General features: G+C 40.6%; 1 protein-coding gene across 21 annotated transcripts in view; it reads right to left on the reverse strand.

Annotated features, from left to right (window-relative positions):
• MICAL3 (microtubule associated monooxygenase, calponin and LIM domain containing 3) overlaps positions 1 to 18,655 on the reverse strand; it is a 181,789-nt gene that overhangs the window by 45,009 nt on the left and 118,125 nt on the right. For 15 of the 21 annotated variants that reach the window (XM_077935204.1, XM_077935201.1, XM_077935210.1 and 12 more), the window contains 4 exons: positions 8,132 to 8,327; positions 5,404 to 5,645; positions 2,097 to 2,186; positions 501 to 638 (listed from right to left, as the gene is read on the reverse strand). In XM_077935204.1, coding sequence (XP_077791330.1) covers positions 501 to 638; positions 2,097 to 2,186; positions 5,404 to 5,645; positions 8,132 to 8,327 — 666 coding nt within the window. The remainder of the gene's footprint in view (positions 1 to 500; positions 639 to 2,096; positions 2,187 to 5,403; positions 5,646 to 8,131; positions 8,328 to 18,655) is intronic. The other 6 variants (XM_077935209.1, XM_077935206.1, XM_077935218.1 and 3 more) reach the window with 2 other exon arrangements.

An 18,655-nucleotide genomic window follows, 5' to 3' on the forward strand; every position in this document is an offset into this window, starting at 1 on the left:
TTAGCACCTAGTAGGGTTACTTAAATCTTCTCCTTCCTACCTAATGTTAAGCAAAACCGTATCAGATACCAACTGTATTGTCACAAAAGGAGCTGACATTGTACTATCTTAAGAAAATTGGCACTTCTTGCTTTTAGACAAAATTTGAAATCCACACAGCTCTAAGTTGTGGACACAAAGAATAACAATTTGTTTTCAGAGTTAAATAAAATTCCGCTAAGACTTCCTGCTAAACCATGCCAAGGGTCTATCAAGTCCTGCATTCAGATCTTTCTCCTGCTCCAATTAGATCCTTTTAAGTAGGAGAGCATCAGAACGTAAATGTAACCAGGGATGCAAGCCTGGAAGATTCCCTTTTGATGGCCTTTGTAAGCAACAACCTGAAATGAACATTGCTAAAAGTGACATTAAGACATTTGAGAGTTGGCCTTTCTGGAGATACACCAATAGGGAACAAATGTCCTTGTGATGGAAGGGGTCAACGCAGCAGACACGTTTACCTCTGGAGGTGGAGGACTTAGAAGTAGGGCCCAGTTTTTCCTCCTCCTCTTTCTGACGGATGTGTGTCCAATGCACATCTGCCAAGATCTCCAGTGGATCAATCGGATTTACTATCTGCTGCAGCCTCAGGTTTCCAGCTAGCAGACAAGAGGCCAATGGTGGATCATGTTGATGGAGTGGCAAGGGATAAAAGGGAGGAAAAAGAGAGGGAAGGAAAAGGAGCACACACAATAGGAAAGAAATGCAGGGAAAGGGAGGGAAAAATGAAAGAAGTTACTTGCGGAGATCAGCTGGCAAAAGAAGACAGGTAAAATTCAGCATCATGCATGCATATGCTCCCCTCCAGACTCACTCGCCCTCTCCCACACATGCACAGACAGGACTGCAGTTTGGAAATTCCACTCCATGCCAAAAATGGTTCAATGGTGCATATTATTAATCAAGAATTCACCATCTCTAAGTTTTCCGTTTAAGTATTATTATAGGAAAAAGTCACAGTCTGTTAGTAACTGGATATCCATGTTCATACAAAAGTACACAAACCTGTACTTTTTAGCATTCTTTGCTTAATACTAAGAAAACCCAGGAAGATGACATTACAGAATGATTTATATATAAAAAGTGACTTCTGTGTTCCCCCTTCTTTTCTAGACAAAAGCATTTCAAAAAGTAACATGACTGTCCTATTTTTAATTAATACCTTTCTAATTTGACACAAATTGAGTTAAAAAACTGAACTGTGGAAGGAAAAATGCTATTCAGAAGTGAGTGATGAATCCTGGTGGCCACATGGCACCTCGTGCTGTCAAGTCCCCTTGATGCAAGTCCTTGGGTAAGTAGAGTTAGTGTTTATACCACATCACACAGCATTAGGAGTTAGAAGGGTGAGTTTCAACCAGCAAGAATTGAGAGTAGAAGGGAAATTTATAGAAACCTAGCAAGGCTTCCAAAGAGCAGGCCTCACCCTATCATCCCAAACTGTACCTTCTTATTCTGAATGCATTTCACCATTCCCAATTTCACTTGGCCAGTTAAGAGACCTTAAAATGAACATTTCTCTGATGGGAATTTGTGTGTGTGTGATACAGATGTTTATCTGAGGGCAGCTAATTGGCCTTGTTAACAGTCATTACTCCTGTGTCCTTTATCTGATTTGTAGAATAATAACTGAAACTGCATATAAAGCACTGAAGCTTTTTGTTTCAGTGTATCATGCATTCTGCAAAAAAGGAACAAAAGAAATATGGTTCATGAGATAAAGTAGGCATCTCAGCACCCTTCACAGGCTTGACCTCTCTTCCCAAAGAATCAAAACAGAAATGGGAACAGAAGATGGGCAGAGGCTTCCTCTCTTTGATCACAGAAGTCTTTAATCAGACACACAGATGTTGTATTTGATGCAAGAAAGCAAACAAACAGAATTTGAGCTGTAAATTTACAGGTTTTGTTCGCTCCTTATCTGGAAGTTGACAGTAATTCTCAATTACAACTAATTTGGTGAAACAACTTAAAAAAAAATATGTTGCTTCATGTGAAGCCTGCTCTTTGTAAAATGCCCCCCCCCTTTAGGGGAGGTGATGACAATGTGAGGGTACCTTTAAATGTACCCGTGTCCTCTTCATTTGAGAGACGTTGAAGCCAGAGGCCTTGCTGAAGTTCTCTCTCCCAAGGGTAATACTCTCCCTCTACAGCAGGGGGAGTCACACATCAACAAATAGCATTGATACAGAAATTAGAGCAGAACAAAGAAAAAGAGAAGGACAGAGAATCAGAAAGAACACAGGGGTGTTTTAGGGAAATCCAGAAAGGTTCAGGACTGCTTCACCTATAAGAAACCTTACACAGATTTCACTTACGTGTACAGAATTAAATGCAATGTGTAGGAACACCACCCCATATGATGAACACCTGTCTACTTTGTTGTGTGTGCCTGTTGCAAAAAACTCTTTCCTTCTTCATGATAGGTATATATAAATTAATCACAGCTGTATTTAGGGTTGCAAGTAATTTCCTTGCCAAAAAGCAATATCTGTTCAGAGGGAAAACATCATGCTTGAAAATGCTCTTCTGTTCCAAGGCATTCATCAACTAAATTTCTTTCTGATGTGCAAATTTAAGTGAGCTGGTGGTAAAGGAATTCTGAGAACTTCACATTTGTAAACCTGCTTGAAGCAGAAGGTGCCGGATTATCTGTCTCCAAGATGCAACTTTACAATATTCAGGTGCAGAAATATTTTGTAGTGATAACTCCAACAGCAAGTTCCTTGGTCTGTTTAATAGCACAATTGAAGCTGCCTTGATCTCTGTTGTCTTTAACTCATCAATGGCCTTTACTGAAAAGCCACTTTGTTCTTAAACAGGTGCTGCAAGAGATGTGTCAGTTCTCTGGCAAACGAGGCCCATTTTGAAAGCTGAAGTCCTCATTTGGAAGAGCCCCACCCCCCAAAGATATATGTCTGATGAAACTGATCAGGTACTAGCCACCACGACAAAAAAGTGACTTGAGCAGCAAGGCTTTCTATTTCTACAAACAATCCTCAAAAGTAATTTAAAATGCCAACACCCTATAAATCCCTGAAGACTGAATATTATGCAGATTTATGGTTCCCAAACCTTTCAATAACTGAGACACCTGCCTGTTCTGATCTGTAACTGATACTTCCTTAAGCAGTTAATGCAGAACTGTTGCCATTAGATGCAAGCATGAGTATCTACACATAACACTTTTTGTGACTCACTCTTGATTTCCCAACTACCTTAGGTGGTAATCCCTAGTTCAGACATGTGGTTTTCCACCCCCAATTAATCCATGTCTTAAGCAGTCATAAAGGAGCTGAGGAGGGGGGGGGGAATCCAATTTTTGATCCAAGTGCAGACCCCTATATAACTAAAAGCAGGGGTCCTTCTGATCTGGAAGCAAAGCTTTGTCCAACCTTTCTGCTATTCACAGGCCTTTGCTGCTGGCTCCTAGTTCTGAGCTGTGATAGACTCTAAACCTATGCAAACACATCCAAGCCAAATAAATACAGCCTCTGAACATTTCATCACCAACAGCCACAGAAACATGCCAAACTTTTCACTTAACCTATTTACTGAATCACAGTTCCAGCCCTGACTTGCCTCTTCACCCTGCTACTGAACTACTTCCTTGGCCTGCAGGCAAATCAATCTTTCATTACTTCCCTAACCCTGGCAATGGACCTTTGAGCTCACCCAGCTGCCATCATGTAGGATCATAAAAAGCTACCTATAGAGCATTTATCCATCTAGATCAGTATAGCCTACATTGTCTGATGGTAGCTCTCCAGGGTTTCAGTCAGGTCTCACCCAGTCCAACTCAAAACTGCCGGGGATTGAGCCCAGGGTGTTTTTGCATGCAAAACGTGCATTGTACAATTAAGCTTTGGCTCTTCCCCAAGCCTTTTGTTATGGAGGAGTACCTGCCTGTTGAACCGGCTCCTCAAATTATAACTTTTAAGCCTGAATGCAACGCGTGACAACTGGGATGCTGCAAGGTTCTGTCTTGGGCCCAGCGTTGTTCAATATCTTTATGAATGACTTGGATGTAGGTATGGAGGGGATACTCATCTAATTTGCAGATGACTCAAAACTGGGAGGGGCAGCCAATGCTGCAGAAGACAGAATGGGGATTCCAGATGACCTCAACAGATTGCAGACCTGGGCCATAACTAACAAAATGAATTTCAGTAGTGACAAATGTAAAGTTCTACACCTGGGCAGGAAGATCCAGGTGCACAAATGTAAGATGGGCGACACCTGGATTGCAAATAGTACATGCGAAAAGGATCTAGGGGTTTTAGTAGACCACAAGTTTCGTAGGAGTCAACATGCAGCAGCAAAAAAGGAAGAAAGCTACTTCTATTCTCGGCTGCATCAACAGAAGCACAGTGTCCCGATCAAGGGAAGTCACTAGTCTTGCTCTATTCTGCTTTGGTCAGACCACACCTGAAATACTGTGCCCAGTTCTAGGCACCACAATTTAAGGAGGATAATGACAAGTTGGAACGTGTGCAGAAAATGGTGACTAAGGTGATCAAGGGTCTGGAAACCAAGTCTTATAAGGAATGATTGAGGAAATGTGGTATGTTTAGCTTGCTAAGGAGAGACTGAGAGGAGATACGATAACCATCTTCAAATATCTAAAGGGCTGTCACATGGAGGATGGAGCAAGCTTGTTTTCTTCTCCTCAGGAGGATAGGACCTGAACCAATGGATTCAAGTTACAAGAAAGGAGGTTTTGACTAAACATCAGGAAGATCTTTCTGACAGTTAAGAGCTGTTCGACAGTGGAATAGACTCTCACAAGAGGTGGTGGACTGTTATTCCTTGGAGGTGCTTAAACAGAGGTTGGATGGCAATCTGTCATGTATGATCTAGCTGAAATTCCTGCATTGCAGGGGCTTGGGCCGGATGACCCTTGGGGTTCCTTCCAATTCTATGTTGATTCCCAGACGTAAATTTGCAGACTGAAAAATGAAAACCTGGAACAGTGTTACAGAGATGAAAACCAGAGAGAGAGAGAAAGAGAGCAAGATAGGTTAGAGAAAATACAATTTTAATAACTGCCAACTTGATCAAGACCACCACCTTGGGCCCAAATACTTCTTCTAAAGATTTTTCATGGGACTTCCCAGTAGTCCGTAAACATGAGTCTCCAGCAGGTTTGCAGTCTTTGCACTGACTTCCAAGTTTTCCAAAGAAATGGCAGATGCACTTTATATTTGATTATCTATTCTGTATGATGGCAATCTGTGATCAATATGCCAGCCTGGGCTCCTTCAGGATCAATGGCAAGACATAAATTGAATAGCATTGAAAAAATAAAATTAATATGCATATCCAAATCCGTATCATGAGAAGCAATTAAAACTATCTACTAACCTTCACTAGAGACTTCTTCCTCTTCTTCCCCCTCCTCCTCCTCCTCTTCTTCTTCTTCCTCTTCCTCCTCTGCTTCATTGTCATGATTCTTCTCTGTGTCCAGCTCTTCCTCACTCTTGCCCTTCAGCATGGCATGTATCCGCACAGCCTCTTTCCAAGGCACACCACCCAGGTCAGAAGTGGGCTGCTGTGGCTGTTCTTCTTCCTCCTCCTCTTCTTCTTCCATCTCAGATTCTGAACTACTGCAGAGGAAAATCAGGAAAGTTAGTAGATGATACTTCAACAGGGTTCCCCCCCGCCCCGTGCGTACAAGCAGATGACTGTTTTAAAATAATCATAGCCAACAAAACAAAACAAACTGCCTCAAACCAGGTCAGAATATTTGTCCATCTATCCCAGGAGTGGACAACTTTCAGCCCATAGACCAATCTTGGCCTGCTAGGGAGTCCACAAGGCCACTTTTCCACAACCACTACCACATGTTCCCCACCCCTGCTCTTGACTATGACAGAATGGGGTCATTCAAAACAGAATTGAATCAAAGTTTAGCACTGAAACACAACCTACATGTCAATTGTTGAGGGGTTTTATTTCCCACTCTCAGTTTGCAGCTAATTTGAGGTCTCTGTGGTCCCTTATTCCAAAGTCAAAAAGAGCCAGTCATGAGAGGAAGGTAACTAGTGGCCCCCCCACTCAGACACAATCAGCATCAATGGAATGACAGCCTCTTTCATTTCAGCACACGCCTTACTGAGGAATGATCCCATTAGAAGAAGAAAACAACATTTAATCTTTATAGGCCTGTTACATATTCCTCTTAGAAAAGCAAGCTCCTCCTCTCCTGGAGGCTAAATCAACAGGAATTCACCCTTCTTTTCTTTGTCATATGTTTTACCCTTTCCCCCTATCCATTTTTATTGGACAAAATCCAGCAGGAAATTCTCCAGTACAAAAAATATTTGAAAAGATTAGGAGGTACATATCTCCAACTCATTTCACTTAGAACTGTAGCAGCAAAAGTATACTCTAAATTTATCTCTTTTTTTTTGTTGTTTGTTCCTGGGGAAAATATTGTTACTTGTGGGAATAACAGTGGGATTCTGTCTTTATTCACACAAACTGCGAAACCTTCCATTTGTTGCTTAGCCATCTATTTTCACAAAAGATGTGGGAACAGGTTTTTCATGACTTTTTAAAACAAGGCCGTTAAGTGAAATTATGGGCAAACTTCAGAAATGCATAATCCTTTTGGGAATTTTATCTAGACAAAGAAATGTTCATTGTGATTTTCTCAACTCCTAAGAATGTGTTTTTCCTAACATTTGTGTTAAGAATTATTTTTTAAAAACAGCTTTTTATTTTAGTACGTTGCCTGACAGATAGCTAGGCCCTTAAGGAGGAATGTTGGCTTTGCTTTGTTGGAAGAAGGAAAAAATCGGTTTTATGTTTACTGTCACTTAAAAATAGTATGCAACTCCCTGTCAACGTGCAGAACACATGCTCAAATTACAAAAAAAGTGGAATTCAGGTTCTTTCTTCTAAAATATTTCTTTTAAATCAGAAAGGATTCTAGTGCAAGCTGTGTTCAAGTGGAAGAAAAGTGAGGTGTAGCTGCTTAACCCTTTTCTACCTTGAGAGGACTTTGTCCAGAAAGATGACCTGTAAATGCCTTTAAAAATGATAAACTAAAGTTTCCCTTCAGGTAAAAATCATATTCCCCAAGTTCCTTTTCCACTCACAGTGGATGGAGGGGGAGAGAACAAGGCCCAGCCAGTCACATCTCTCAGGACTAGGCACCTTCAAGCACACTTTGGCCTGTAAACTGGCTTATGATGCAATTTGTCTTATCTGATTATTTTGCATGGATATGGTTGTTATTTCAATAGTAACTTTTTTGTTGTTCTTCTGTTTCATTGCACTTTGTATTACTGCAAGTTTTACTTCACGTTTTTCAAAAGGTTTGACAGTCATCTGTTCTCTGACTGGCCTATTCCTGCTTAGCGCTTTTTGCTTGGCTTGTGGTTGTTAGAACTGTGAAATGTATTTTAACTAGCTGGCTGAGAATGTTTTGGCTTCTGTCTAATGTAGTGCTAAGTGCCCCATCAGCACAAGAATTCCTGCTTGCGCAACGTAGGGCTGCCATACGTCCAGAATTTCCCAGACATAGCCGGTATTCGGCTCTCTTAAACAGCATTTGGGCAGAAAATTGCTGAAACGTCCGTGAAAATCTGGACATATGGCAGCCCATGTTGGAAGTGCAGATTTTCCCGAATTTCATTAAAAGTTGCTCAGAAACTCTGGCAAAAAAACAAACTGAACAGCTCTGGCAAAGAAGAAAAAGAAAAAGCTCAACAACTTTTGTGTCCAGATTTTCACTTTTTGAAATATGGCAACCCTAGCACAATGGGACTTTCTCCCCTCTGCACCCCATAAATCTGTTCTGGGGGTTCCCCTAACCCTCCAGAGTAGTTTTGGAGAGGGCAGACGGCATATGCAGGTGGAGGAGACAGAAGGAAGTCCTGTTGCGCATGTGAGAATCCTTATTCAGCGTTGTACTGCATTTGATACAAGCCTTATTGGTTTTAAAGGGGGAAACTCTGATCCTTTTTGTATTATTGACCTTTTTTAAAACTTCTACTCTTTCAAGCCACCTTGAACAGGCATTCTTTAGAAAGGCAGCCAAGTCATCTTTTAAATAAATTAAGGCTTTTTAAAAAAGAAAAATAACCTGCTGGGTACATCCTCTTCTGTTCCTTTGTCTAGCACGCTGCTCAGGTTGTGCTCTGCCAAGGTCTCCTCAGGGACTTCTTCCAACTCCTCTTCCCGTTGTACCGAGAGACGGTAATTCTCCAGTTCAATCCGCTCTGGTGTGCCACGCAGTCTCTTTGCAATACTGGGTTCCTCTACGCCATTTACACTGGGAACTGGGGAACAAAAATTAACAGGGGGGAAAGAGCATTATGAGCATTGATCCGGACTGTGAAAGCATTGTATTTGTTTCCATCAATGAGCCAAATTTGATTCTGGTTGATTCTCCTAATAAGAGATTTGACCATGAAAACTGTTATTAAATGTCTACCTTATATAGACAAGTAATGCAACGTAAGAGGTGTAGGCTTAATTTACACATGTTGCCCAGTGAGGAGACTGTTGGGCAGAGCAACCACCTCCAAGGAGAAAACTGAAGAAGAACCCCTTTCTTTGCTATGCTCCATTTCTTCCTACTAGAGTTCAATTGTTGTTGCTGTATTTTTTAAATCTAGGGGAGCATTCAAAAATGTTATACAAGTCTGTTCTCCCATCTCAGTCTGTTGCATACATATACATGTTTATGCTCATTGGTTTGGGTTAATAAATACGGAACTATCACTTCTTCCCTCATTTCTCACTTATTAACATGGATTAGAATCCCCCTTTCAACTCTAAACAGAGCACTGAGTGAATCCATTAACTACCCTGACTATGAAAAAGATGACCAATTAAAGCTTATTGTCCATTTTCTTAGGTATTTGGACCAGAGCTATGAAGGGTAAATAATAATAAAACCATAGAACCATAGAACTGCAGAGTTATAAGGGACCATGAGGGTCATCTAGTCCAACCCCCTACTATGCAGGAATCTCAACTAGATCATACATGATAGATAGTCATCTAACCTCTGCTTAAAAAAACTCCAAGAAAGGAGAGTCCACCACCTCTCATAACTATGATAAAAACCACCATCGCCAACACCACCGTAACTAGACTCTGCCAAAATCGAGTTTTGTCATCTCCCAACGACAAACTTATAGAACCAGGAGGCATAGTCTGGAAATGTGGTCTATCAATCTTGGCTTACATAGCTAATGCAAAATGAATTTTGGGTAATGAAAGAGCACTAAGGTGATGCAAAAACCAAGATTTAAAAAGTCAGTGAATCTCAACTCCTGCCTCCAAATTTTCAGGGGCTTAATATTAATGTGACATTTCAAAACAGACTGCATAATGACCAAGTTCACATTTGCACTAGCATATACATTTTAACAACTGCTTCTGTTGTGATCTGTTCCATGTTTCTAGCAACAGGAATATAAAATTCAGAGCAGGAAGACAACAGGCATAGGACACGATACAAGATTTTGTTAAGTGTTAGGGCCCTGGCAAAACTGGATTGCACTGCAATGACCCCACTGCAATTATGTGCCTGTTTCCAGAGCACATAAAAAGGGGACTGTTGGCAGGATATGTAGTTACTGGAGTATTTTTACCATTCCAGGAAGAAGCAATAATTAGTTCAAGTTTAAGACATTCATAACACAACAATGGTTAGCAAGAAATGAGGTTAGTTTTAGAAACAAACTGGATAAATAGTCCTGTTAATGTTCATATGATAAAGGTAAATTTAACTGTTGATAACTGGAATTAAATACTTATAGTTAGGATCACATTTCTATAATATGGTAACATGATTGTTTAAGATGGCTTAGTCTGTACATTGATCTTTTTATATTATAAGTGCTCACTGGAAGGACAGATCGTGAAGCTGAGGCTCCAATACTTTGGCCACCTCATGAGAAGAGAAGACTCCCTGGAAAAGACCCTGATGTTGGGAAAGATGGAGGGCACAAGGAGAAGGGGACGACAGAGGACGAGATGGTTGGACAGTGTTCTCGAAGCTACGAACATGAGTTTGACCAAACTGTGGGAGGCAGTGGAAGACAGGAGTGCCTGGCGTGCTCTGCTCCAGGGGGTCACGAAGAGTCAGACACGACTAAACGACTAAACAACAACAACAAATGGCTATTTGTGTGTGTGTTAATTCCCCCCCCCCCATAATATATGAATTGATTTTTGATGTCAACACAGTAGACACTTATATCTTACTCAGGCTCCGTTACCACAACAGACATATACCAAATAACCCAGTTATGATTTACATAAATCTTTGAATACTGAATAGTGTAGTTGATTCCAAAAGATATTTATGGCTAAAAAGTGTGACACACTTAATGGGAAGGGCATAGCTCACTGGTAGAACATATGCTGTGCTTGCTGAAGATTCCAGTTTTAATCTATATGTCCAGTTAAAAGGATCATTGTAACATATTTCTGAAAGGCCCAATAACTTGGGAGAGATCCTGCTAGTTTGAGTGGGCAACTCTGGCCTAGATGGACCAAACAATCTGATTAGTTGTAAAACAGATTTATATGTGTCTTATACCAGTGACTAAATTTTGCACTCTGGGCAAGTTACAACAGCGATCATCCTATCAGGGTTGATGCAAAGGCAAACTGAGAAAACAGTATTTAGTAGTTTTATATGAAAAAGTATTCAGTATACAACCTCACTATCCATCCAGCCACCCACCCACCCACCACCAAAGGAAGTTAAATAATAGATTGTCACATTTACTATTACTGTAAAGTCAAGCAGATACAGTACCAGTATTGCACACAGATGTGTCACTTAAAAGTTCTATTATCCTGCTGCGTTATTTTACGGGTAAATGTGCTAATATGGCGATTTAAAAAATCTGGTTGTAAGATGTAAACATCCTTAAATAGACAAGTGTTTTATTCCTCAACAGTTTTATGTTTTGGAAGCATTTGGCGATGAGCAGTACACAGATCAACCAAAAGGAGCTGTTTTTCATAAGTGTGCAGCCCGCTTAGCTGTTCTGTGAAAGCTGACAGAAGATTTATTTACTTCAATCCTTGACCGAGCCAACTTCTTGGTAGAAGGAATGCCAGGGACAGAGATAACATCACTCCTCTGACGTGTCCTTTGGCTTTTTCCCTTGTATAGAATGTTCCTAAAATAATCTCCATTTTCTGTGACTTTTTAAAAAATTAAGCAAACTGACAGCTATTTGTCTGAATACCACCCCCACCCATAAAGTCAACCATCATTCCCCATTGCAATTTTGACAAAACAAATCCGGGACTGACTGGATTGTTGCCTCCTTTGCAATGGTTCTGCAGTGAGGGTAGGAAGCTCCTCAGCAACTACCGCTTCTGTGAGGTACATGGAATAGGATGGGCAGAAACTCTGCACATACATAAGCATTTATACTACACTTTATGCTGGCTGGAGCTGACGGGTGTTGTAGTCCAAAATAGCTGGAGAGTGCCAGGTTAGGGACGTCTGTGTTAGAGGCCTCATGTACTTTGTCTAGGATCTTAAGGGCTGAGAAGCTAATTTTGTCGCCCAGAAAAAGCTCAATATGGAGGCCAAATGGCCGAAATATTGGGAAATTTTGGAACAAGAGGGAGATAGACTGAAACGGCAGAGTTTTGAGAAACTAAAAAACAAAGTGCGAGATTGGCTTCATTATTATCAGATAATGGAGGCATATAATTTGGACAAGAAAATTGGCTTCCAGGTGGAAAAATCAAAATTAGAAACAGAACTGTTAGAACCCAAAACTAAGATTTTGTCAAAGATGTATAACTTGCTGTTGAAATGGAATACTCAGGATGAAACGGTGAAATCGGCTATGATTAAATGGGCACAAGATGTTGGACATAACATTATGTTTGCTGACTGGGAACAGTTATGGACCACAGGTATGAATGCATGCAATGCCTTAAGACAGAATATTATGAAGATGATATACAGGTGGTACATGACTCCAGTCAAGGTTGCAAAAATCTATCATTTGCCCGATAATAAATGTTGGAAATGTAAAGAAACTGAAGGTACATTCTTTCACCTTTGGTGGACGTGCCCAAGGATTAAGGCTTTCTGGGAAATGATCTATAATGAAATGAAAAAGGTATTTAAATATACCTTCCTGAAGAAACCAGAGGCCTTCCTTCTGGGCATTGTCGGCCAATTGGTGCCAAAGAAGGACAGAACTTTTTTTATGTACGCTACAACAGCAGCAAGAATACTCATTGCAAAGTATTGGAAGACACAAGATCTACCCACTTTGGAAGAATGGCAGACGAAGGTGATGACTATATGGGATTGGCAGAAATGACTGGCAGAATCCGAGACCAGGGAGAAGAGTCGGTGGAAGAAGATTGGAAGAAATTCAAAGACTATCTACAGAAATATTGTAAAATTAATGAATGTTAGAATGATGTTGGATAGAAATTAAATGGTTTCCAGCTGTAATGCTTTAAGAGAATATGAAAAAAGGGTTATAAATAGGTAAAAATCTAATGGTAAGGATTTGCTGAACCAACAATTTGAAGTGGAATACAAAAAAGGGAGGTATGAGGAGGTCCGGGAAACAAGCTAAAGGAAAATAAGCAATGGAAAATCTGTGTGTTTTTAACTATTTTTATTTTGTATTTTTGTTATTTTTTTCATTTTTATTGTAATACTTTAAAAAATCTTAATAAATATCTTATATATATAAAAAAAGAGAAGCTAATTTTGTCAGTACCAAGTAGACTTTACACTTGTTTGTAAACAGCAGTAGAATGTGCAACACAATAAACTGCTTTTGAAAATAAGGGGGGGGGGGTGGTTCAAAAGCAATTTGCAATATGGCCCAAAAAAATTAGCTGTTTAAAAAAACAATGAAGTCTACATGGTTTTCTACAGTGTAGGAAGAGGAATACTGGATAATTTGCTGTAGATCAGCAACAGCTTATGACTCCCAGTTGTTCAATAACCACAGCAAAAAGTTTCCCACTCCACAAAGGCGGCAATTAGAATCCCTGACCTGTACTCAGAAGTATATTGTCAATTGCATATGCAAATTACCCCAGTGTCTGGGGTGGGTAAGTAGGTAATTGGCTCTGCCATTTTGTTTCTAGCTCTGCCCTTCAGTGATTATTTTGTGTCTGGCTCCAGCTGACAGAACTCAGCATTTCAGGGGGGGGGGGGGTGTTTAAAGTAGATCTCATAAGACCATGCTTGGTTGAAGTGTTTCTTTCTTTTAACCCTAGCCATTCTCTCTGTAATCCTTACAACAAATCTATAATATATGCCAGTGTTATCTATGTATTGTAGACATGGAGGGGCTACATCTGAGAAGGTAACAGCTTGCATGGTGGAACCAGGGACATTCTTTTTCACAGCTCAATCTTTTAACCATTATACAGGGAATCTGGGAATATATTATAGTCTGGGAATCTGGGAATACATTATAGTCGGGGAATCAGAAGTAGAAATCAGCATTTGGTATCTGACGTGGAAGCCACTGAGATAAGCCTTAGTAGAGAGAAAACAAGCCCTCAGAGAAACTAACCACAGAACTGCAAAGTGGACAGGTCAAACCGCATCTTTGCAGCTTCAGACCAGGCCACTGTGTTTGATAGAAGATCGGTCACAGGAAAGCAAGAAAAGCTATTAAGAGAATTCTTAAATGAATTTTCTTAGATCTTTTCCCACATCAGACCTACCAGGGCTTTTAAAAAACGATCATTTTGTACCATGCTGAGCAAAACTATACACAAACACAATTAGTTTGCATATATTGCCTTCTTTTGAATTATTTGTTTTGCTTGTACTGCTGGGCGCAGGAACGGAAGCCCCACAATACTGACCACAGGGCATCCTGCTCAGTCCCACCTCTGGAATCCAATATTTTACAAGCACTGCTCATTTTCCCATATACTTTGAAGCCCAAAAGGTTCTGCTGGAAGTAAATTGTCAGGATGTTCAGTTCCGTGCTAAACAATTCTGGTATTGACTACTTTCCACCCATTGGGATGGGGACAAATACTTTGGGTTAGAGGGAACTTCCATATTTTTCCTTGGTGATCCATTGCTTGGCTGTAATCATCAATTAACAATATGATTGTTCCCCTGTTCCTTCCTCTCAAAACATCTCCGTAACTGGCTAGCATTTTTCAATTTCTACCATGGCTGACAAGGACTACATGCTTCAAATGGAGATGGTTCCAGGGTTAATCTCTGGCATCCTCAGTTAAAGGATCAGAAAGCAGGTGAGATGGGAAAGTTTTTTGCCTGTGACCATGAAGAGATGCTGTCAGAGGAGGCAGTGCTAAGCAAAAGGGACCAATGACCTGGCAAAGGAGCCACATGTATTCCTAAATCATAACCTGATAAACTCTGGTCAAGTTATGTTGCTTTCAAATCATTGGCTTCAACGAGTGTCCAATCTAATGCATTCAATCAGGGCAGCTGCCAAATAAAACTATCAATGGCTGCATTTACATCAGAAACATTATTGAAGCTTCCAATCCCTTGATTAATTAGAATACATAAGGCATTCTTTTTTTTAAAAAAGGTCAATAGATGTCAGGAATACATTGTACTTTTTAAACACATAGCAGCTAAGTAAATATCAGTGTGCACAATTCTATTCTGTAAGGTTGCCAGAGGCATCCAGAAAATATTGAATTCCATAAAAATCAACAAAGCTTTGTTGAGAAAGGTCACCTTCATCATCTTGTGATTTCAAAAAACTGAGCCAAATCCCAACGAAGGGACAATACAAAGAGATAGCTCTTGGAACTCTGACCAGCCTACCACCTCTTCTCCAGTCATTCTCTCCCCACCCCCCCGCCCTGGACCACACCTGTAACTCATTTAATTTTCTTGGATGTTTTTACCTGGTTGGTATGTTAAACTCTCATAATGACTCGTTTGCCTGGATGGAGAAGAGTGTTTGATGTGTGTAAAACTACACTACTGTGCCAAGTTGTTGTTGTTGTTGTTTGTTTATACCCCGCCCATCTGGCTGGGTTTCCCCAGCCACTCTGGAAAGCTGCCAACAGATTAAAAACAGAATAAAATATCACACATTAAAAACTTCCCTAAACAGGGTTGCCTTCAGATGTCTTCTAAAAGTCATATAGTTGTTTATTTCCTTGACATCTGGTGGGAGGGCGTTCCACAGGGTGGGCGCCACCACCAAGAAGGCCCTCTGCCTGGTTCCCTGTAACCTCACATCTCGCAGTGAGGGAACCACCAGAAGGCCCTTGGAGCTGGACCTCAGTGTCCGGGCAGAACGATGGGGGTGGAGACGCTTCTTCAGTTATACTGGGCCGAGGCTGTTTAGGGCTTTAAATGTCAACACCAACACTTTGAATTGTGCTTGGGAGAGCACAATATACTGGAAGCCAATGTAGATCTTTCAGGACTGGTGTTATATGGTCTCGGCAGCCACTCCCAGTTACCAGTCTAGCTGCCTGGTCTAATTAAAATTATTGTGTCCATTTTTGCTTCTGATTCCACCAGTCACTGGCATGTAACTTGCAAAAGGTTGACTAGAAGGATAAGTAACACTTGGGCTGAAAAATGTCCCCCAACCCCTAATGTACACAAACACCACTTTTATTTTCAGGTACCCACAGAATCATCCAGGAGCAAGATTGTCAGAACATGTGAGATGCCATGTGCATTTCACATAAGTCTTATTCGGGTTTTCTTGAAGCCTATCTGTGTAGTACAGGGAAGGAGAACTTGTGGCCTTCCAGATTTCATTGTACTACAACTCGCATTAGCCCCAGTGGTAAGGGATAGTGGAAGGTGTAATCTAACATCATTTGGAGAGCCACAAGTTCTCCATTCTTGGTAAAGGGGCTACTGGCAGCGGCCCTATCCCACTGTGCCCCTGTGATTGGGAATCCTGATGGCACAGGGTTCCTGATCACAATGAGGAACAAGCACATTTAGCTGAATACACTTACAATTCTCCTGAAATTCTTCTTCCCACTCAGTGTAAGTAGGTGTGTGTGGAGGGGAAGCACACACATCACCACATGGATAGATTTTAGGAACATCTGAAGAGGGTTTATGTGCAGCACTGCTTTGCTATGTCATCATCCTCTGTTTGACTATCATAAAGTCCCCTATTTGCTAGGTAAGGGCTAGGCTGATGTCAGGCTTGCATTATATACTTTGTATTTTTATTTGAACCCCAAAATCCACCAAGCCTCATGTGAAATATATACACTAAAATAAAAAATACTGTAATAAAAATGTTGAACCCAGGAATTTGTTTTGAGTACCAGAACTGGACTGAGTCCAGAAGATGGTGTATAGGCAATACGTGCAAAATAACATCCAAATGACATAATAAGTTCTTATTCCAGACTACCATTTGTATAGAAGGTGATAAATAATTTATGTTAACTGGAAGGTTTTATAATGCGAGGGGAGTCATGTACATAACAAAGCTGTACCATTCAGTTTGAGTCTTTGTGCTTCAAACCTTGTCCAATTTTATTTTGTTAGTCAGTTTTTCCAGTATCTCATTATTATGAGTCTGTCTGCTATGCTAGTAAAAGAGAACTTATTAGAGGTTTGAGCTGTAAGTTAATATTTCTGAGCAGCATCAATTCTGGACATTTAGAGATGTTTTCTCCAGTAATTGCTTTTATTTTGACAAATACTTCCTAATAACATAAAACGATAGTGATGATGATAGAACTGGACTGAGTCCTAAGTCGTTCCACCCAAAAGTATCCCCACTTCTGCAACACAGTTCCTTCATTTCACCAGTATAATTTAGCAGGGGGTAGCATTTTTGTTGTTGAAGTAAGATTGGATTGAAATTACCCAGAGATCTACGAGTAGATAATTCTGCCCACCGCTGTGCTAGAAGACAGCAATTGTATTATTCATCCTGGCTCCTGTGTGGCTATACACCTCTCTGGCCCCTGCAGACCAACCTTTGCAGAATGAGAGGCCATGCTCAACAGAATAAAATGGATGCCACTGGTTTACATTGTCACTTACCCCAGATGGAGAAAGGTATGTCAAAAGTCTCAACTTCTGGCGCCCTCGCCCTCTGAAGGGCATTCAGCAGTTGTAATACTAACGGCATAGCCCTATGTACGTCTACTCAGAAGTAAGTTCCACTGAGTTAAATCTGGCTTATTCCCAGTTAAATGTATGTAAGATTGCAGAGTCAATTAGTTACTTTAAGCAGAGTTTGAAATCTAGTGCCTGTACTTTTAAATGATGAGTTGAGTTTCTAGACACCAGATTTAAAAAAAAAATATCCAGATACTTGGCAACCTTTACATTCTGCCCCATCTTATCCTATCTATTTCTTGTCTCCCCAAAACCAGTTTAGCACAAGGCCTGTTTACAAAGCATGGGAGAAGTACTAGAGAATGAATGTTGCCAGTTGCCTAGCAACCACCCTATGCTGGTTCAGCTCTCTCCCTCTGGCCTAGTCCCAGGCACGAGCCTTTTAGCCTCAGTAGAATATGAGAAGTGGAAGCCATTAGCACTGTTTTGCTGTTTTTATGTTTGCATCCGTTTTTTATGATGCTGCTTTATTGTTGCTCTGAGTTTTTTTAAATATTAAAAGAGTTTAAAGTAAATATACTGCACCATAATGCATATCTATATCCTTAAGACTGTGTGTGTGTTACTCTATTAACTACAGTACCTATATGACTGTTCACACACATATTTGTGACAAACTAGAAACACGGGGAAGTTGCTATATTCTGGATACAATACAAACTTTATCTATGGCTGTTTCTTCGTTGTTTTAATTCACTGTATTAATTCATTTTGCTGTATTAATTCATAGGATGTATTTTTGATACTGGCGCAGGTTATCAAAACAGCCTTGTCTATAGGAGGAATGTGGACTCCAAAACTAACTTAACTGGCTCCATAATTGCTTCTGGGCTCAATTCCAAGTGCTGATAAACCTTACATAAACCCAATTCCAAGTGCATTTGAAACCTTACATGACCTGGGGTGGAAGATACCTTAAGAACTGCCTTTGCACATATGAAACCTACTTTCTCACTTGGGTCTTCAGCTGAGTCCCAAGCTCTGTGTCCTGCTGCCTTTTCAGAAAGGCCATAGGCTCAGCCATAGCTCTGGCATACAGAAGGTTACAGGTTCAATCCCTGGCATTTATATGTAAGACTGGGAAAGACCCCCATCCACAACCATACAGTAGCATTGCCAGAAAATTCTGAGCTAGATGGAGCTAAGAATGGTCTGACTCAGTATGAGGCAGCTTCATATATGTTCTTCTCAGGTTAGATGGGTGTGTATGTAGGGGAGGGCCACTGAAGCCAGGCTTTGGAATTCTCTTTCCCAGATGTTCATTTGGCCCCCTGACTCTTGATCTCTTGCTATTCTGTAAAAACTTTTATTTCAGGGGGTTTGCAGATGAGGTAGAGGTTACTTGCGGCTGATACGTGCTTCGCTCATGTTGCTGATTTTATTTCTCTTCTTTTTGTATGTTTTATGGTGGGTTTTGGGTCGCATTTTTTTTAGGTGAAGCTGATATTTCTGGCAAGATGTTTTGAAATGTCGAAGCAGGAGAAGTATATTATAAACATAAAACCATTGCCTCATGGTGGGGTGCATCTG

This window comes from Podarcis muralis, chromosome 10, assembly GCF_964188315.1.
Source record: "Podarcis muralis chromosome 10, rPodMur119.hap1.1, whole genome shotgun sequence".
Classification (NCBI taxonomy): domain Eukaryota; kingdom Metazoa; phylum Chordata; class Lepidosauria; order Squamata; family Lacertidae; genus Podarcis; species Podarcis muralis.